Source organism: Onychostruthus taczanowskii, unplaced genomic scaffold (assembly GCF_017590055.1).
Source record: "Onychostruthus taczanowskii isolate IOZ18803 unplaced genomic scaffold, ASM1759005v1 scaffold118, whole genome shotgun sequence".
NCBI lineage: Eukaryota > Metazoa > Chordata > Aves > Passeriformes > Passeridae > Onychostruthus > Onychostruthus taczanowskii.
Genome location: NW_024498329.1, coordinates 1,177,104 through 1,195,025, shown reverse-complemented (window position 1 = coordinate 1,195,025; position 17,922 = coordinate 1,177,104). Strand labels below are relative to the sequence as shown.

The following is a 17,922-nucleotide window of genomic DNA, read 5'->3' as shown; positions in this document are numbered from 1 at the left end:
TAAATTATTCAAGTCTATCTTTCTTCAGATAATAATACAGGCCAAAGTACAACCTTCACACTCTGCCTTGCCTCACAACAACAGTGAGCTTCCCCCAGAGCACCAGGCAGGCAGGAGAAGCTCAGAAGTTCATAGGTCTTTGCTTTCACAGTCCAGTCTGGCAACTGAAGCAAGACTAGGGAGTACAGCTCTGCGCTGTGATCTTGTTTGCAGAGCTCAGGAGTTCATTTCTATAATCAGCTGTTAAACCACAGCAAGAATACTTTCCCATTGTATCGATTTTACTCCAATGAGCTAAAGCTTCAGGGCCTCAGAAATCAGGAGAGGGAACACTAAATATTTTACAGAGCTCTATTCTTTGTAGAAAAAAATCCCTTAATTTTGTTATTTCTAGTGAGAAGAGTTGGTCAAATACTTTTTTTAACATTTGTTCTGAAACTGGAGTGAAAAAGAAATTGTTTCTTGGGGAAATAGTTTCCCTTTTTTAAATTCCCTATTTGGTTAAAATAAGCATTTGATGAAGGTAATGTTTTCAATTTTGGGTCCCTAATATTAGAAACAATACTGAAATTTTGTGATAGAGGATTTTTAACTGATTTACTTAAGATGCTTTAGGTGTTGTTTGGGTTTTGGGGGGAGTGGGGGTTGTTGGGTGTTCTTCAGCTGTCTTTCCTAAATTCCTTTTTCTTCAGGTTTCTAATTCTGTCATAGCAGGACATCAACTACAGCAGATTACCTTTTTTTCATTAGGAGTTTCAGAAGATATTTCTATATTAGTTTTAAGGTTTGTCATTATTTTCATTAAGGGTAAAATTTTCTGGGACTGGACCTATTGTCCCGGTAAAAACTCTCTGGGACAGTCTAAGGACATCCCGAGCAAGATGCCTCAGGTTTGTTATATGTATTTATATGTGGTCTTCAGTCTTAGCATTCGGCGGAGATTTTGATGTGGTGCGCTGATAAAAGGGTTTAGAGAAAAGAATAAAACGTACGTGTTCCCTCCTGCCCGCTGCGGGCGCAGGGGTTTTTAGCGTTCTGCCTTTGTGACAGGAAGTCGAAGCTTTCCTCCCCTCTCGTGCCGCTGGCAAAGCCCACGGCCCGGGGCAGCGCTCCTGCGCCGCGGGGAGGCTCCGGCGCCGCTGCCTGCGGCCGGGAGGCGCGGCCGGCCCCGGGTAAGGCGCGGGGGCCGCGGGCTCGCCTGGCCGCGCTCGGAGCGGGCGCAGCCCCGCGTTCCGCTGAGCACGGGGCGCTCCGGCTCCAGCAGGGCAGGCGGGAGCTGGGCTGGCCGGGCCCCGGCTGCTGACGGCAGCTTCTGCAGTTCCTCGGCCTCCCCGGGCTGGGCAAAGGTTGGCGCGGCTCCCAGCGAGTCCAAGGGTTGCGCTCGTCCGCGGAGGCTCGAGATTCCTGCAGCTGGGCAGGAGAGAGACGAGCGAGCGTCTGCAGGTTTGTGCTGCCTTTCTTAGCACAGGAATTTGGAAGGCCGTTACCAAGCAGAAAGATTTAATCTGCTTTAACGTTATGATTTACTAAATAATTCTTGCCTTTTGCAAGCACGAATTGAAGACCTCTGATCAGGGATTCAGCAACTCTGCTGCTGAGGGAGTCATTCCTACCTATCAACAATACCAGGTTAGGCTGCTGCTAGAAATGAGCTAATAAAAGCTTGGTTAATAAGCTCTTCATGTCTGCTATTCTGAGCAGATTGAGTGCATCTCTCTGGCAGTCTTTCTTTTGAGGGGCTGCAGCCTAAGTATTTGATAAACTATGATGTAAGAAACCTGAGCTGGCATAGGGGGTTGGTTTTCTTTGCTTGTTTGATAAATGTAGGAAACTCTTCTCCAGTAGCTGAATGCATTTTGTTGCAGTCATTACTGCTTCTGGTGTCAGAATACAGATCAGATCATCCAGCTTTTCTTTTTCTCCTAGAGACACAATGTCTTCTGGAAATGACTGTCAACCCCAGACCTTGACCAAACCCACATTTGATGAGAGAGAGGCAGCTGAATTGGTTGACAGGGTGTTTGGATTGAAGGTATCTTGGATCAGGTCTCTCCCCAGCTATGATGATCAGAACTTCCACGTGCGTGTCTCAGCTGAAGGTGCTGATGAGTATGTCCTCAAAATCACCAATTCAGAAGACAGCCAGGAGCCTGACCTCATTGAAGCGCAGACCCAGGCCATGATGTTTCTCAGTGCCGAAGGTTTCCCTTCACCTACTCCTTATCTGACAAAAGATGGTAACATAATGTCTCTGGAGTCAGGAGGTGAGCCACTGTGGGCACCTTTACTGCCCCACTCTCACCCTTAGCTCGGCAGTAGCTTGCTGTATGGCATACCCTGCGTATGCCATAGGGAAACTCTAGGCCTGTGTTTGAATAGTAGGGGTATGCATCAGGTGACCTGTATTCCAGCCATAATAGTCCAAAGTTAAAATACCAGAAGCAAAGCAACTCAGAGAGAGTAATAATTAACTGGGAAAACACTTAGGAAAACACTTCAGCTTAAGGAATTGGAGAAAACATTTATCTGACGTGTGTCCATGCACAGGAAAAGTTAAAAAAGCCTCATTGACTAGGTGGTGCTTGAAATTATTTGCCTTCAGAGTGGTGTAAAATACAGTTCTCGCCCATCCCTGAAGCCAGAATAAATTGCTTTAAGAGTGCTTGGGACAAAAATGGTGTTGGCATTTAGCTTTTACTGTCACTGTAACTTCCAAACAACATTTGGGATTCCTGAGGCCTGTTCTGCTGCAAAACTTTATGTGGGTGCGTGCAGGCACTGGAGGAACCCTGCTTGGTGCTGAGTTTTTCTCAGCATAGATTTTCTAAGTGTGTTAAGGTTTGTACATTACACAACATTCTGGTAAATCAAATCTTTGCATTTTTATGGGATACATCTGACAACTTCCACACTGGGATACGCCTTTTTTGCCTCTTGCATTAACTGTTACTCAGCACAGAGCAGAGTGATTGACTGCATCTCTCCTTCCTTGTCAGGTGCTGGACTTGGGAGCAAGAAGTACATGGTCAGATTGCTGACTTACCTGCCAGGTACACCAGTAGCAAAAATCAGTACCAATGCTCAGATTCTGTATGAGATCGGGAGGCTCGCTGCCAGCGTGGATAAAGTGCTCTCAGAGGTGAGTTCTCATGCTTTAGCCTCACACTTCTCTCTTAATCCATGTCTCTTCAGCATTTGCTCACGTGCTTGGTGCCTGCTTTTCAGACCTGCAAAATGCAAGTTGGTGACTGCAGATGTCAGGTGCCAGCCTCCAAGCTGGCTAAAGCCTTTCCCCAAGTACACGACAAGTGACACGGTACTGGTGATCCTTCTGCAATGCATTTTTGTACCATGAATAGGGAGATAAGGAGATCTTTTTACTTATGCAAAGCTCGCCTGTTAGCGTTTCAAACCTGGCAAATAAAGGAGAATGAACCCTAGGCTGCTCCAATTAGAAGAACAGAATGCCAAGCTTGTTTTAAAGGATTTTTGTGTAGTGCTCAGCTGGCTGATCTATTATTTTGAATTCCTTTTGACTTGCTGACTTTCTTCTCTTCATTAGCACCGTGACCATTTCACATTGATACTCTCCCTACAGTGCCAGCTGTGCCAACAGAGATCTGTGGCACTTCTCATTTGCACCACTTCCCCTCAGTCTTAATGCAAACTAAGCTCTTTACTCTGTATTTACACAGGATAATAAAGCTGATCAATCAGCCAGTACTAAGTTTGATGCATGAAAGACCTCACATTATTTTATTAACCTTTCATTAACCTTTCCTTCTCATGTTCTGGCTACAAGCTTCAGACAGTTATGAAATGTGAATTGCCAGTTTTACTAAGCACATTCTTAAATTACAAGAGCATTTTCAGTTGTGAAAGATAACTTACTGTTGCCTTCTGACACACTGGTCACACTCTTATAATGTGGTTAAAATAAGCTAGCCTCAAAATATGCTGTGATTGATCCTGCTAATGAGGAAGTAGTTAATGAGAAGCAATTCTGATGGAAAAGGCTCTTTATTCCCTTAACACATGGATTATCATCCACCAAGGTGATTTAGGCTTGATCTTGTTCTCTACTTGTTCATACACTGTCTACTTTTGACTTTCGTTTAGTGATCTTTAAGAGCCTTAATTGCAAACAGTTTTTGTAGTTTTTTTCTTAAAATGAGGCCAGCTACTCTTGTGGGAAGTTGGTTTGTTTTTTTTAATTTGCCCTATGCACTGATCCAACCTGGCCCAGAGGTTACCTTAATAAGCATTTGAGGAGTCCAAGATAAGCAAGGTGTGCGTAGTGGGAGAGATGCTTTTCCTCTTTGAATGTCACTTTCCAAACCATCCCTTCCACTTGCTAGTGAGAGAAGGGTTAAGGACCTTCTATGTTTGAAGTAGTGAGGCCTGGATGTACTGAGGCAAATTTTCATAAGCATAAAGCCATGGTCAGTGTCTCCATAAACTACTGTGCTCAGGATTTTCCACACACCAGCTGTTCCTAAGGCTTGTCCCCTAAAGGTGCAACCTTTAGGAGCACAGAGTGTGCCTGCTCCCAGCATGCTGGCAGGTTTTGTGTCTCTGGTGCTCCCACAGCTTTCTGCAGCCCTAGCTGTGTAGGCTGAGCTCTGCCAGAGTGGGACTCTGGCCTTGGAAGAGGCTCAGAGTTGCTACGCTAACATCACCCTATGGACAGTCAACAGCAGTTTCACGTTATTGAAGTGACAAATGACTTAAAGTAATCTTTGTACCCAAAACATGGGAAAAACCATTCAGGCTGTGTGTAGGTATTAAGATGCTTGCTTTAGTCATCCTTCAGGTTATTCTTTTACATGATCTAAAACAACAGTCCAACTCATGGTGCTTTTTGGTGAGTCTTATTAGAAACCTGTTGAAATTAATAGGGGTTTTGAATCAAGCCATTTAATCATATAGTCTGCAACTTTTTTATGCCTATATTATTGTGTGCTTTTTCCAAAGAAATTCCAGCATCCATCGGTAAAAAGTCTGCATCGAGGTCAGTTCATTTGGAATCTGGCAAATGTTCCTCTTCTAGATCAGTACATTTATGCCTTGGGCCGAAACAAATACTGTGCAGTGGTGGAGCAAGTTATTGAGCAGTTCAAAGGCAAAGTAATACCCAAGCTAAGCAGTTTCCGAGCCTGTGAGTATTTTATTCTCATTGTAATTATGTTGAGCTGAGACACAGAAATTTCATACAGGAGTTTGGCTCTGTAGAGAAGGAAAAAAAAAAAACCAACAAAAAAAGTAAATCTCTTTTCCTTAGCCTAGATATGGACATAGCACAGAGTAAGCCAAGAGGAATGTTCTGTCCAGTCAGGGTCAGTTCTTTATTTTTCTGATGAGTTTCCTCTCATTTAAGTTAATGGTTTTCATGCTGTTATATCAGCTTACTAAATATATACAGAGTACAGTGCTACCTTTCATAAAGGCCCAAATAAGTACTTAGTCCAAATGTTGGAATTCAAATTACATTGATATTGATGATGAGGTGACAATTCTACAGTTGGAAACTACTGTTGTGCGTTTGTGAACACACAGTGTACTGTAGATCACAACAGCCTGGAGCGCCATCCCATAACGCTCCCTCTCCTCTGTCGGTGGTCTGGCAGTGCAGTGGAGCTTCACGGGAAGCAGTAAAGGTGTGACAGGCAGCACTTGATGCTGCAGGGGACTAGTGTGGTTTTGTAGCTGAGTGTTAGTTTGACATGCATCTTCCTAAAGCTGTTTCAGGTGTTTAATAATTATTAAATACTGTTTCTATTTCTTCTGTGTTTAGGTATCAATCATGGAGACCTTAATGACCACAATATTCTAGTAGATTCCAGTTCTGCTTCCCTGGTGAATCCCCAGTACAGAGTGTCTGGCATCCTGGACTTCAGCGACATGAGTTATGGGTATTACGTGTTTGAGGTTGCGATAGCCATCATGTACATGATGATTGAGAGCCCAGACCCTCTGAGTGTAGGGGGACATGTTCTCGCAGGGTTTGAGAGCATCCTGCCGCTCACTGCTGAGGAGAGAGGTGCCCTCTTTCTCCTGGTGAGTGGGAGGTTTGCACAGTCCCTCGTCATCGCTGCCCACACAGCTCTTCTGTACCCAGAGAACAAGGAATACCTCACCATCACGGCAAAAACTGGCTGGAAACACTTAATGTCAATGTTCGAGTTGGGCCAGGAAGCTGTGGAGAAAAAGTGGTTTGAGACTGCCCAGGGGTACACGCACCACACATCTGCCCCGTAGGTCCGTGGCTGCTGAGGTACTGGGGGTGACACCGGACTGAATAAAGGCGCACATAAAGCAATAAAGGCAGCACTGTCTGAGCTGGATGGGTAGCGTCCGCGGGCAGGGCGGGACCCGACTCATCTCCCCGGGAGAGAAAACCATTACCGCCCCCATGGTGGGCGCAGGAGTGTGGCCATCACCGCCCTCACAGCGGGGGAAGGGTACGTGACCATTATGCGCCCTCATGGCAGCAGCCGGGCTCTTTTCCCGCCCTCACGCCGGGCTGCGGTGTGACCATTACTGCCCTCACGCCGGGTTGCGGTGTGACCATTACCTGCCCTCACGCCGGGTGCGGTGTGACCATTACCTGCCCTCGCGCCGGGTGCGGTGTGACCATTACCTGCCCTCGCGCCGGGCTGCGGTGTGACCATTACCTGCCCTCACGCCGGGCTGCGGTGTGACCATTACCTGCCCTCACGCCGAGGTGCGGTGTGACCATTACCTGCGTGACCATTACCTGCCCTCACGCCGAGGTGCGGTGTGACCATTACCTGCCCTCACGCCGAGGTGCGGTGTGACCATTACCTGCCCACCCTCACGCCAGGCTGCGGTGTGACCATTACCTGCCCCCTCACTCCGGGTGCGGTCTGACCGTTACCTGCCCTCGCACGGCGGGCGGGGCCGTTTCCCGCCCCTTTCGGCGGAACTCGGGCACGCGCACGTGACGCTGCGAACCGCGCGCGCCAGCTCCGCCCCAGGCCGGCACGCGGCACCGCGCAGGCGCGGCGGCCATTTCCGACGCGGTGGTGAAGGCTCGGGCGCGGCCGCAGCGCCCGGTTCTTGCCCGCCGGCTGGGCCTCGCCGCCCCCCGCCCGGCCCAGCGGTTGCCTCCGGCCCGCCGTGAGTGAGGACGGGCGGCGGGCGGGCGGTGGGGCGCGGGACGCGTCTCTGTGCGGTGCGGGAGGCGGCGCGGCCCTCGCGTTCTGCCGCGCTGAGGATGACTGTGCAGTGGGGGCACGGGCGGCAGCGCCCCCTGGGGCCGCGCCGGGGTGCGCTCGGTGCCGGTTCCCGGGGCTCCCGGTTCACGTGCCCTGTGCTCTCTTGCAGGCCCGGTGCCGGTTCCCGTGCCCTGTGCTCTCCTGCCGGCGCGCTGCCCTCTGCCCGCGGCGCGTCCCCGGCACCATGGTGAGTGACCCGCCTTCCCCGGGGCTTTGCCGAGTCACGGCCCGGGCGGGGGCGGCGGGCGGCGGTCCCACTGTAGGGACCCGGCTGCGGTCCCACTGTAGGGACCCGGCTGCGGGCACCAGTGACCAGCCCGAGGTCACCGAATGGCTGGGTCTGTTATATAGGGGCTTTATGGCGTTGGTGACAAGAGACTGGTGATACTTACTGAGCTATTCCTTTTACAGTCTCGAAGATATGACTCCAGAACTACCATATTTTCTCCGGAAGGTATTTTTTTTACCCGACACTTTCAAGTCAGCTCTAACTGTTCTGTCTTCTCAAAACTATCAAAACACTTGCACAAAGGGTGGTTGTTAGTAGCATGTTTCTGTCTGAATATGAATTACAGATATCATATTTGCCCACCCAGTTCTGTAGGGACAGCAAGGATCCAAAGTGGACACTTTCAAATTCATTCTAACTGAAGCAATAATAAGACTGAGTCCCATTAGTGAGTAGTATCACGTGCCATGTTTTTGAAATAACCATTTATCTCTTGTTTGAGCATGGTTAGATTTTGTCACTGTCCCCTGAGAATGGATAATATCCTGCGAGTGCAGTCACGCCTCTCCTTGTTATTCTTGCACATGCTGAAACAAGTACGTACAAACCACGTTTTCTTACTTCTTAGATGGGAAGAACCCAAGAAATACAGTATAAAATATTTTATTCATTTATTGAAAAATTGTCTTGGGTTATTCTACTGCACAGAGTTCTTTAATTCTTATTTTTTTCTATAGAAAGGTGGTTTGGTTTTTTTATAGAAAGGGTCTTTTTCTCCAGTGGCCATGTTCAGTATTACCTTATTTTCCTTCTGTGAATCCTTCCTCCTTTTCAGCCAATTAATTTATAACTGACTGCTAAGAGACTGGAGAAGTAGATGGGACAGCGAGCACTTGTCAGATTCTTGTAACTTTCAGTCACCTTGTGCAGTTGGTCTTGTTCAGTGTCGTTTTTTGATGACAGGAATTCCAATCCTTTCCCAGGTCGCCTGTACCAGGTTGAGTATGCCATGGAGGCCATCGGCCATGCGGGCACTTGCCTGGGAATCCTAGCAAACGATGGAGTTCTGCTGGCAGCAGAGCGGCGCAACATTCACAAGCTGCTCGATGAAGTGTTTTTCTCAGAGAAGATATACAAACTTAATGAGTAAGTTGGAATGGTGATTAAATGTCCTGTGATGTTGTTACCAGCAAAGTGCTGATTAGCACATAACCTGGTCTTATTTTATTTGAAGTGTTAATAATTTTTTGTTTGGTGTTTTAGACAAGTATGACTATTCTGTCATTGTTCACTTCAGCAGTTCCCCTTCTAAAGTAGAAGTATTGCTGGTTTGTTTTTTTTATCTCCAGGAGAATTTTCTAGGTGGAATAGCCTGCTTGTTGGTACTATGCCATACAAGGTAATGGTATTGTAGCAGTTAAAAAACTGGAAAATCTCAGCTTTACAAAATACTGTTGGGGGGCAGAATAAAGAGGGCACACAAAATTACCATGGTATTTCAGCTTTCCACATCTCTGTTTTTCTTTTGTGGCTCAAAAAGTCCGAGGTAACTGGATAAAATGTGCCTTAGGCTTCTTTGCCACAGTTATAGCAGAGATGAAACATCTGTCTGTTATCATTTTCATTCTAGCTCCTGAATGTTAAATTTGTGATGTCAGAGCAAAGGGTTTTATAGATTATGCTTTTTTGTTGCAAGGGAGGTAGAGCTTCATCCTTGACAAAAGCTGCAAATGACCACAAATAGTTTTCCATCCTGTCTTGCCTCCCATTCCATGTTGATCTTGAAAGCACCTGGAATGGTAGGAAGTACTGGATTTTCAAGGAGGCAGTGTAACAGCACACTGGAGTAGTCACCTAGAACAGCCTTTCCATCTTTTGGAGAATTCCTAATTTCACAAATCTTTTTTGTGTAGCAAAAGGTTTGTAGCGTATCAGATTGAGCTAAAGAGATACTAAATTAAGATCCAACAAAACAATCAAGGATTGAAGTGCTTATTTTTCTTAGGGCCCTACCAAGACCATGAAGTTGGTTACACAGATGCCATGTGTCAGCCAGCAGCTCCCACTGAAGGCCTGTCACATCAGTGTGGCTCCTTCAGTGCTGAGATGTGCTGTGTCAGGTGGCCTCCTGAGAGGCACCTGTATGAATGTGCCTAACAGCTCTTGCAAAACCACTCAGAACTTCATCATCCTTGGCAGGCCCTCTTCCCAGAACTGTAGGTATAACTGGCATCCTGACTTGCTGACTTTGGCTGTCCACCTCTGCTCTTAGCAAATGGTAACTGATATTTTTGATGCACCTTAACGGCAAGAGCTGATGAACCCATTTTGTGTGGCAGCTGTGTAGCTTTGATGAGAAAGCAGGTGCTCTGCCTGAACCTCTGTATGAAGATGTGAGTGTTGGTTGGAGATTAACAGGAATTCAGTTAATTTGTATGCTTTTCTTGCAGGGATATGGCATGCAGCGTTGCAGGAATAACTTCAGATGCCAATGTTCTAACAAATGAGCTGAGACTGATTGCACAGAGGTAGGTCTGCTGACAGCTAGCGTGGTTTTACTCACCTGTGCTGTCATATTCAGCTCTCTTTATGCACTAGATCAGAATGAACATGCATTTGGTAAATCAGAAGTAGGTTGAAGTAGAACACACAGATACTCTAACTTGGGAACTTGTTTCCTCTTAAATATTGTGCAGGATATGGTCAGGAAAACAAGTTTTGAAAACTGTTTTTTTTTTCCTCTTTGATATTAGGTATTTGTTACAGTATCAAGAGCCTATTCCTTGTGAACAACTAGTAACAGCACTGTGTGATATCAAGCAGGCTTATACACAGTTTGGAGGTAATGGAGTGTGATGAATCATTGTGTTAATAAATGTCTCAAGAACAATTCTTGCATAATGTGAAGGATCTAAGTCTGTGGACAGTTCTACTGAATTCTCTTTAAAAGTTATACTTAGGGAAAAATAGCCTAATTTAAGAGGGGAATGGGTAGTCATGGTAACTGTTTTGTGCTGCTGATGCTTCTACTTTTTATGGTTTGGGTAATTGATGGCTGAGATGATGGCTTATTGCATAGAATGCTTTGAGTGCTCTTGCATTTAATGAATGCCATCAAAAGACCAGCAGACAATTGTTTAGACAACCTTTCAACATTTTGGGCCCATCCAGCATAATGGCACAATGAATCAAAAACAAGGCTGTATGTAGGGGTATCAATATTCTAACACTTGAAAAAAGTACTGTTTATGTGGCTCAAGCTATATGTTAGAAAATTATATTGTAAATAGTGTTCCTCAGTTCCTGAACTGATGATTGTGTTGTTTTACATCTATGTAGTGGGAGAGAAGTACCTTTTAAACTACCTGGCTTTTGACATTGCTAAGTTAAATGCTTTAACAGCTAAGCTACATACTTGAAATACTAAATTTTGATTTAAAGTTCTGAGATAGTAAATTACAATTTGTGGAGACACAAATGAACTGCTCTTAAGGTTAAATGGAATAAACCTCTGCTGCCTCCCACCCCATGTCTTTGAAGGAAATGCTGGCATGCTTATCTCAAGCAACAGAAGTGCAGAACTGTGTTAAATCCTAGTTCACAGGAATAGATTGAAAAACAAAATCAAAAGAAAATAATTGTAACTCATGACCAATCTTGTTACTAAATTTAGGTTGCTAATAGCCTTCTTTTCAACAGGAAAACGTCCTTTTGGTGTTTCATTGCTCTATATTGGCTGGGATAAGCATTATGGATTTCAGCTGTACCAAAGTGATCCTAGTGGAAATTATGGAGGGTGGAAAGCCACATGCATTGGAAATAATAGTGCTGTAAGTTCTGGGTTTTTTCTTCTCAAAAAGACAAGTTAAAAAGTGTCAATTGTACTGTATGAATTAAGCTGAGTGATTATTAGTGTGGGAGAGATTTACAGGTAATTGTAGGAATGCTGCTGTTAACTCCTGTGTTGGTATCACCTGGCAAAACCCCACACCCTGGCTGTGTGGTTGATTGCCCACAGACACAGCTTTAAATTCTGTGAAATTTACAGGCAGCTGTGTCAATGCTGAAGCAAGACTACAAAGAAGGGGAAATGACCTTAAAGACTGCCCTGGCGTTGGCCATTAAGGTTCTAAACAAGACCATGGATGTCAGCAAGCTCTCTGCTGAGAAAGGTGAGCATTCTCTACACAGGACAGCACCCTCTGCTTAAACAAAGGGAGCAGTGAGTGCACATATTCCAGATGTGGCTCACTGGAGTGTTAGTTGTCACAAAAAAATGTTTTCAGAAGATGCAGCAGTTCTCAGCCTTAGCCTAAGAGGCATTCAGATAGCTCGGGCCAATGGCCCTGTTAGCCAGCTCCAGAGGTGAGGCTGCAGTTTGGGGATGGAATGTCTGTGTGTCTGGGAGCAGAGCCCTGTGAGGAGCTCCCCTGCTGCTGTGCCCTGCTGCAGGAGGGAGCTGGGGGTGGCTGCCTCCAGCCAGGCTGCGTGGCACAGGGAGCTTTGGAGCCTTCTGCCTCACTGTCACTTGTCATCTCAAACCTTGCCCTGCTGATGATTGCTCTGCCTAAACGCTGCTGTCTGTTCCATGTGTTTCAGTTGAAATTGCAACACTGACAAGAGAGAACGGAAAGACAGTAATAAGGGTTCTGAAGCAAAAGGAGGTGGAACAATTGATAAAACAACATGAGGAGGAGGAAGCAAAAGCTGAACGTGAAAAGAAGGAGAAAGAACAAAAAGAGAAGGATAAATAGAATATGAAATCAAGTGTTCTCTAGATAATAAAGGACCTGCTTCAGCAAAAGATAATCTGGATTTTTGTGCTGTAGAAGCCTACAGCTATGCCATGGAGGACCCAGAAGTACCTTTGATGAACCAGGTCCTTAGTCATGATTTAGATAATTAGTTTACTGCTCCTTACATTGACCAATAATTGCTTTAATTCTTGAACACTCTTTCTTTCATCTTCTATTTTTTATTATGGAATAAAATTTAAGAAGAATAGTGATGGGTGTCTTTATTTCCTCAGTAATGCCTGGATATGCACAATCTTGAGGAATTTAATTGCTTTAAACCATTAAAACAAGGTATATGCTAGTTGGTAAAGAACAAATATGGTGTTAGAATTGCTAGAATTTTGTGTGTATGTGTGGGTTTTCCTTTAAAGGTAGTGAAAAGAGCTCCTAAGTTTGAAAAGTCATTTCACAAATACAGAATTAAAGTGTGCTGGCATGCCAAGTTTTAGTTTTGGCCTATTTTGTTCTATAGCAGGCTCTGTCAAACTGATGGTCTTGCAAGCAGTAGTGTTTTAAAAATGCCCTGTAACAAATGTGTTCAGTTTATCATAGCCTTCACAAGTGCATGTGTTTTCTAAGGAATTAATCATACAACACTAGTTATATTCACACAAACTAGAAAGATATTTTACAAAGGCCATGTGAAAATGCTTTGTCTTGTCAAAGTACAAATAGGTAAGTAAAATAGTGCATGATTTTTAGGCCATGTTGACTACTTCACATTTTATCCTGAAAGGAAATGAAGATGTTTTATGTTCAGTTGAGTGTTGCTGATACTTCCCCAGTGAATTTGATTCCCTTCTCCGATACACCAGTCAAAAAAACCTAACCAGTTAACCACCAATTAATTGTGCATCAATTAGGAATCATAGTCATTTTTGTCCAGCTTTCCCCTATACTGAATGCAAAAAAGTATGATTATCAGATTAGGAAAAAACTCATCTACTTCTGAAAAAAAAAAAAAAGTAATCTGGAGTGAACAAAAAAAAAAATGCTACTGAAAATTACTGTGCACCCATTCAGATATCAAAGTGAAAAACCTGAGTGCTTAAAAGTGAGGCCTTGCTAAATTTCAAACCATAACAGCAGTGATCCAGCTCATTTGTGCCCACCCTGGATTGTATTGCTCTTGTAGGTTGGTTTGGTTTGGTTTTCTTACCCCAAAGGATATTTGATGTATACAGGATTTAATATGACCATTTAAAGAAACGGAGTGAATCCATACAGTGTTTTGTTGGTTTAATCCATCTCAGACATTTCTGACTAAAATGTACTTTGTCAACATGGCCAGAAATGACCCTTCCTCCTGACTGAACCCATTTTTGAGCTCACTGCTGCAAGAGTCACTGTGGAGAACAGAGGGAAGGAATCTGCCTCAAGATGTCTGTGCTGCAGCTTGTGTAGTTACCCTGCACTCGTTCTGGCAGCCTCTGTACACAGAAGGGGGAGGCTGTGGGTTCTCTGCAGGACCTGCTTGGTCATTCTCTAAGCCTTGGTGCAGCCCAATTGCTTTAATCTTTAGCACTGAACTTAGATAGCACTTTGTTAGTATGCCAATTTTATAGCTAATGAAAGTTCTACTGACTTATTTAGGCCTTGTGCAACAGTAGGTCTTCCAAATAACAACATAGGAATGGTATTTCATGTAACAAGTCCTGAATAGTTGCAGACAACATGCAATATGTAATATTTCATCTCCATTATAAAGGATTGTATAAATACCTCAGGCTCCGTTTCATGTAAAAATTCAGTGCTGAATCTTTCTATTTTTTGATACCATGAATGCAATATATCAGCATCTTTTGCAGATTTCTGGATTGCTGATGGTGGTTATACAAGTACTTGGAATATGCTCTAAAAGCAGCAATGCCAAAATGGAGTTTTTTCTCACTTCTCAAAGATGACTTGCAACAATACGTGATAGATTCCAGCAATGCTTTCTGTCTTCTGGGAAACTTAGTGCATCTGAGCTTGTGTTCATCAATGTATATAGTTCATAAAAGGCAGTTTGTTCAGTGTAATAGTGTAAGTATTATCAGGTATCTTAGAATATAGACTTAGTAAAAATATTTTTCTTAGAAGCATTTTTTTCTAAAAAAATGGGGATAACTCATATATGCATATTTTGGTTTAAAAAATTACCAATACCATTTTCTTGCCAAACATGGCATCATTTGCTGGTAAAGGAGAACTTTTTAGATACTGTAATAATAAACAGTTGGAATGACTTTAATAAATATATTGAAGCCTTGTAATAAGTTTTAAAATATCTATTTATTTAAAGGTTTTGTTTGCACAAAGTGGAAGAAGTATTGTCTAATACTTCTTGAGTATAATCTTTGAACAGTAATTACCAATTTAATTTAAAAAACCATCATCTCTCCTGAGTGCTGTCAATAGCTGATTGTGAGCTGAGCCCCAGGACTGCCTTGGAATAGGCAGGTAACTCTAGCTGGCAGTCATGTCCAAGATGTACAGCCAAGTTCTCCTCACTGAAATTCAATTTGGGATTCATTTCTGCATTTGAGCCTAGAGCAGTAAGCAGATGCTGGAGATCTTTCATTATTAGAATCTTCCTGAGCCATCTGGACACTAATGCAAGTTTCTTTCCTGTTCTTCCTAGAAATAAGAGCAGTGTTTGACTGCATTGGCCTACTGTATTGATTCTGGCTTTGTGTGTTAAAAAAAAAAAAAAAAAAAATCACCACCAACTGTGCCTTTTCTGGGAGTGGTTTGGGGATAAGTCGTAAGAACAGAAAAATGATTCTGGCGATACATTTGAGGTATCTTTGCTAATCAAAATGATCTTCCTGTTCTTTGTATGTTTTTTTTTTTTTTTTGGTGTACGTAGTGTTTATGTAGAGTTTACAGTGTAATACATAAGTATTTAAAATATTTAGCTATTGCTGTGGATTTAATGTTATTTTAAAACAAGATCTTCATGTGGTGCTGTGGAAGGTGACAGATTTTTCAAATTAGGTAAAAGTATTTACTTAAAATTGTTTGCATAATATGATGTTTATAAACTTAAAAAACTGGTTAGCTTATATCTCACTTGAGTGCATGATAGAATTTGTTAGGGCAAGTATGCAAATATTCACAAATAGATTGTCCTAAGAAATTGTAATGTGGTTTGTTATTCTAAGTAGTTTAAGGGATAATGAAACTACTGCTTCTCCAATAATTACCTGTGCTGTCTCTTGCATCTGTCAGTGTTTAAAAATAGTTAGCTTGTTTTCTAGGTGACTGTATTCTGTTCAAATAAAGTCAAATTAACTTCCAAGACTGCTTCTTATATGATCTCCTTTAGGTATGCTTCCCTCTTCATCCAAATATTTTACTTGTTGGTTACAAAAGCACCCAAATTAAGAGGCAACAAAAAACTCCTGATGTTAAATTTGGAAGCCTCTTCTGGTTTCTTGTATATTTCCAAGGTAATTATTTATTCTTTCCCTTCATAACCTTAAAATTAGGAAGAAATACTTCTCCAATGTGTTGTGAAAATGAATATAATGATTGAAAGGTGTTCAATGGTTTCAGGACTGTGATACATGGATAACACAGACATGATACAGACAGGATAATACAAGACATGTAAGTCCAAGAAGCTGGTGCACTCAAATACTTCATACATGAGAGAAATTGTTTTGTTTTAGACTGGTGGAGATCCTAAGACTTACTTAAATGTCTTTAATTTTCTTTAAAGAGTGTTTTCCGCTATGTTTTTCTGCAGTAAAAATGATCCTAATTTTCAAGTTTTAATTGCAGTCATTTCTACTACAATGTGAAGACCTACTGAAGTTACTGGATTTAAGAGTACCCTTCACTGGCTTTAATCTGGAGAAAATTCAGCTTCACAAAGTTTTTAGAACATTTCTCATTTTACAAATAGAACTGCGCAGCTGCCTATTTTTATCCGGGTTTAATTTGGCATTTGGCTTTCCAGTTCAACTACTCTTCAGTGCACAGTAAAAGCTGCCATCAGCCAATTTATTGCAGCTTCTCGGAGTGTACTTCAGCAGGGACCTTCAGATGTCACCTCCTGCTGACAAGGCTCCTTTGAAAGACAGCATTACTCTTAATTGTTTAGGCTTTTATTTAATGGTAAATAGTAAACTTAACATGCTGCTGATACCATTAACATTCTGCTCCAAGTTCAAAGCAGCAGGAAAAAAACATCTACTTATTTATAACTACTGTTTTCTAAAACAGTAATAATACAACATAATTAACATGTGCCAGACGATGCTACAGAAAATATTTAGCAAAATGTTAGGCATGTAACCCAGACAGTTTAATCCTTTTATATCCTCCAGCATCTGTTTTGCCTAGTTAGGACCCAGCTGCACACAAATCCACAGTTATGTAATAAAACCAGTTTTCCTATGTCCTGCACGTTCTAGTGGCAGCTATGTTCAACATTGGTAACGACACATCATAGCTCTAAAATGCATCTGCTGCAGTGCACAGAAATACAGATTTTACCTGATAATCTCATGTTAGGAACACCAGGTGCAGTGCAGTAGTGAACCAGCTTCCATCAAAAACTACAGAGTTGCAATTAGAGTACAAATTTTGCCCAGTAATTCTTGAAGCACTCAGAAAATATCACAAGTAGAGTGTCACCAAAAAAAAAAAAAAAAAAGCAAAAAAAAAAAGTGGGAGTTTGTGCCCTGTTTTGGGCTAAAATATATTTTTCATTTAGTATAAAATCTTGAGTTGACAACAGCATATACTTTGAGCATTTCAAAATAAGAGCATGCATCCTTTACCCAAATATTCTGATTGTAGAAGATATGCCATATAGAAATGGATTCTCAATATATGAAATGACCATATTTACTGCAGAGCATCCAAATCAATAGAGCCTGTCACTAGAAGTGTGCTGGAAGAAACTCCTGTGTAAGCAGCCTTTTTTGTGTGCTTGTACAGCCTGCATTATGTCTTGCACAGACATGCACAACACAAATATGGCTGCAGGAAAAGATAATGCAGAAAAACATGAATCTAAAAATTAAGAAAAGGATTTCTCCAGTATTCTGTTTTGGTCATTGAAAAGATTCACTGTTTACACAGAGATGCAGTTTTTCTGTACAATAAACAACTGGTATAAAAGAATTTTGACAACTGACAACATGCTTAATGAAATTGCTGTTTGGGTAGTGCTCATTTTAGAAAGGTATAAAGATGCCAAAATTATTTCAGTTAAGTAAGACTATTTTCCTGAGGAATGCGGTATCTAGCACTTTTCATGTAGAAGCTGATTAACACAGTAAAGTCATTTAGCCCTTCTTTCCAAGTCTCTTCTCTCTATGAAATATTAAACACTGTCTTAGATGTAAAAAATGTATTATTGCCAGCTGCTTCTATTTTTTGGGCAGTGTGTACACTACACATTGCCATTAGGATGATTTAGGGAAAATCACTGATTAAATTTCACAGTGTGTATGTTGGAATTTGTCCTTTGTAACAGATTGTATTTATCTGATACAGAAAAAAGTGGTGTTTTGTACAGAGTATTTATTATAGATGTCGTATATCTATAATATATCTAAAGATGTGGAAATATCCTAAGTCTTTTTGGCTTGCATTAGTTTATTTTAGACTAAAAGTTCCAAAATATTCTAAATTAGAAGCTTTAAAAAATCGTACTGATTTA

The 17,922-nt window shown here is 42.4% G+C and overlaps 2 protein-coding genes across 8 annotated transcripts; both read left to right on the top strand.

The window, feature by feature from the left end:
- The first annotated feature begins 648 nt into the window (after positions 1-648).
- On the top strand, positions 649-6,319 carry HYKK (hydroxylysine kinase). 6 transcript variants are annotated; one of them, XM_041427643.1, is made up of 6 exons: positions 649-1,443; positions 1,552-1,629; positions 1,927-2,264; positions 2,997-3,139; positions 4,975-5,158; positions 5,795-6,319. In XM_041427643.1, exons 3-6 carry the CDS (start codon positions 1,934-1,936, stop codon positions 6,256-6,258), a joined length of 1,122 nt encoding a protein of 373 aa, XP_041283577.1. In that variant the 5' UTR covers positions 649-1,443; positions 1,552-1,629; positions 1,927-1,933; the 3' UTR covers positions 6,259-6,319. The 6 variants fall into 6 exon arrangements, with proteins under 6 accessions (XP_041283577.1, XP_041283579.1, XP_041283580.1 ...); XM_041427646.1 differs by having other exon boundaries at positions 1,437-1,443; positions 1,564-1,629; XM_041427645.1 differs by lacking the exon at positions 1,552-1,629.
- Positions 6,320-6,984: 665 nt separating this feature from the next.
- Positions 6,985-12,471, top strand: PSMA4 (proteasome 20S subunit alpha 4). 2 transcript variants are annotated; one of them, XM_041427649.1, is made up of 10 exons: positions 6,986-7,140; positions 7,348-7,425; positions 7,650-7,692; positions 7,979-8,063; positions 8,451-8,613; positions 9,918-9,995; positions 10,221-10,309; positions 11,167-11,297; positions 11,516-11,639; positions 12,067-12,471. In XM_041427649.1, the coding sequence occupies exons 5-10, from the start codon at positions 8,477-8,479 to the stop codon at positions 12,219-12,221; spliced, it is 714 nt and encodes a 237-aa protein (XP_041283583.1). In that variant the 5' UTR covers positions 6,986-7,140; positions 7,348-7,425; positions 7,650-7,692; positions 7,979-8,063; positions 8,451-8,476; the 3' UTR covers positions 12,222-12,471. The 2 variants fall into 2 exon arrangements, with proteins under 2 accessions (XP_041283582.1, XP_041283583.1); XM_041427648.1 differs by lacking the exon at positions 7,979-8,063 and having other exon boundaries at positions 6,985-7,140.
- Positions 12,472-17,922: the final 5,451 nt, after the last annotated feature.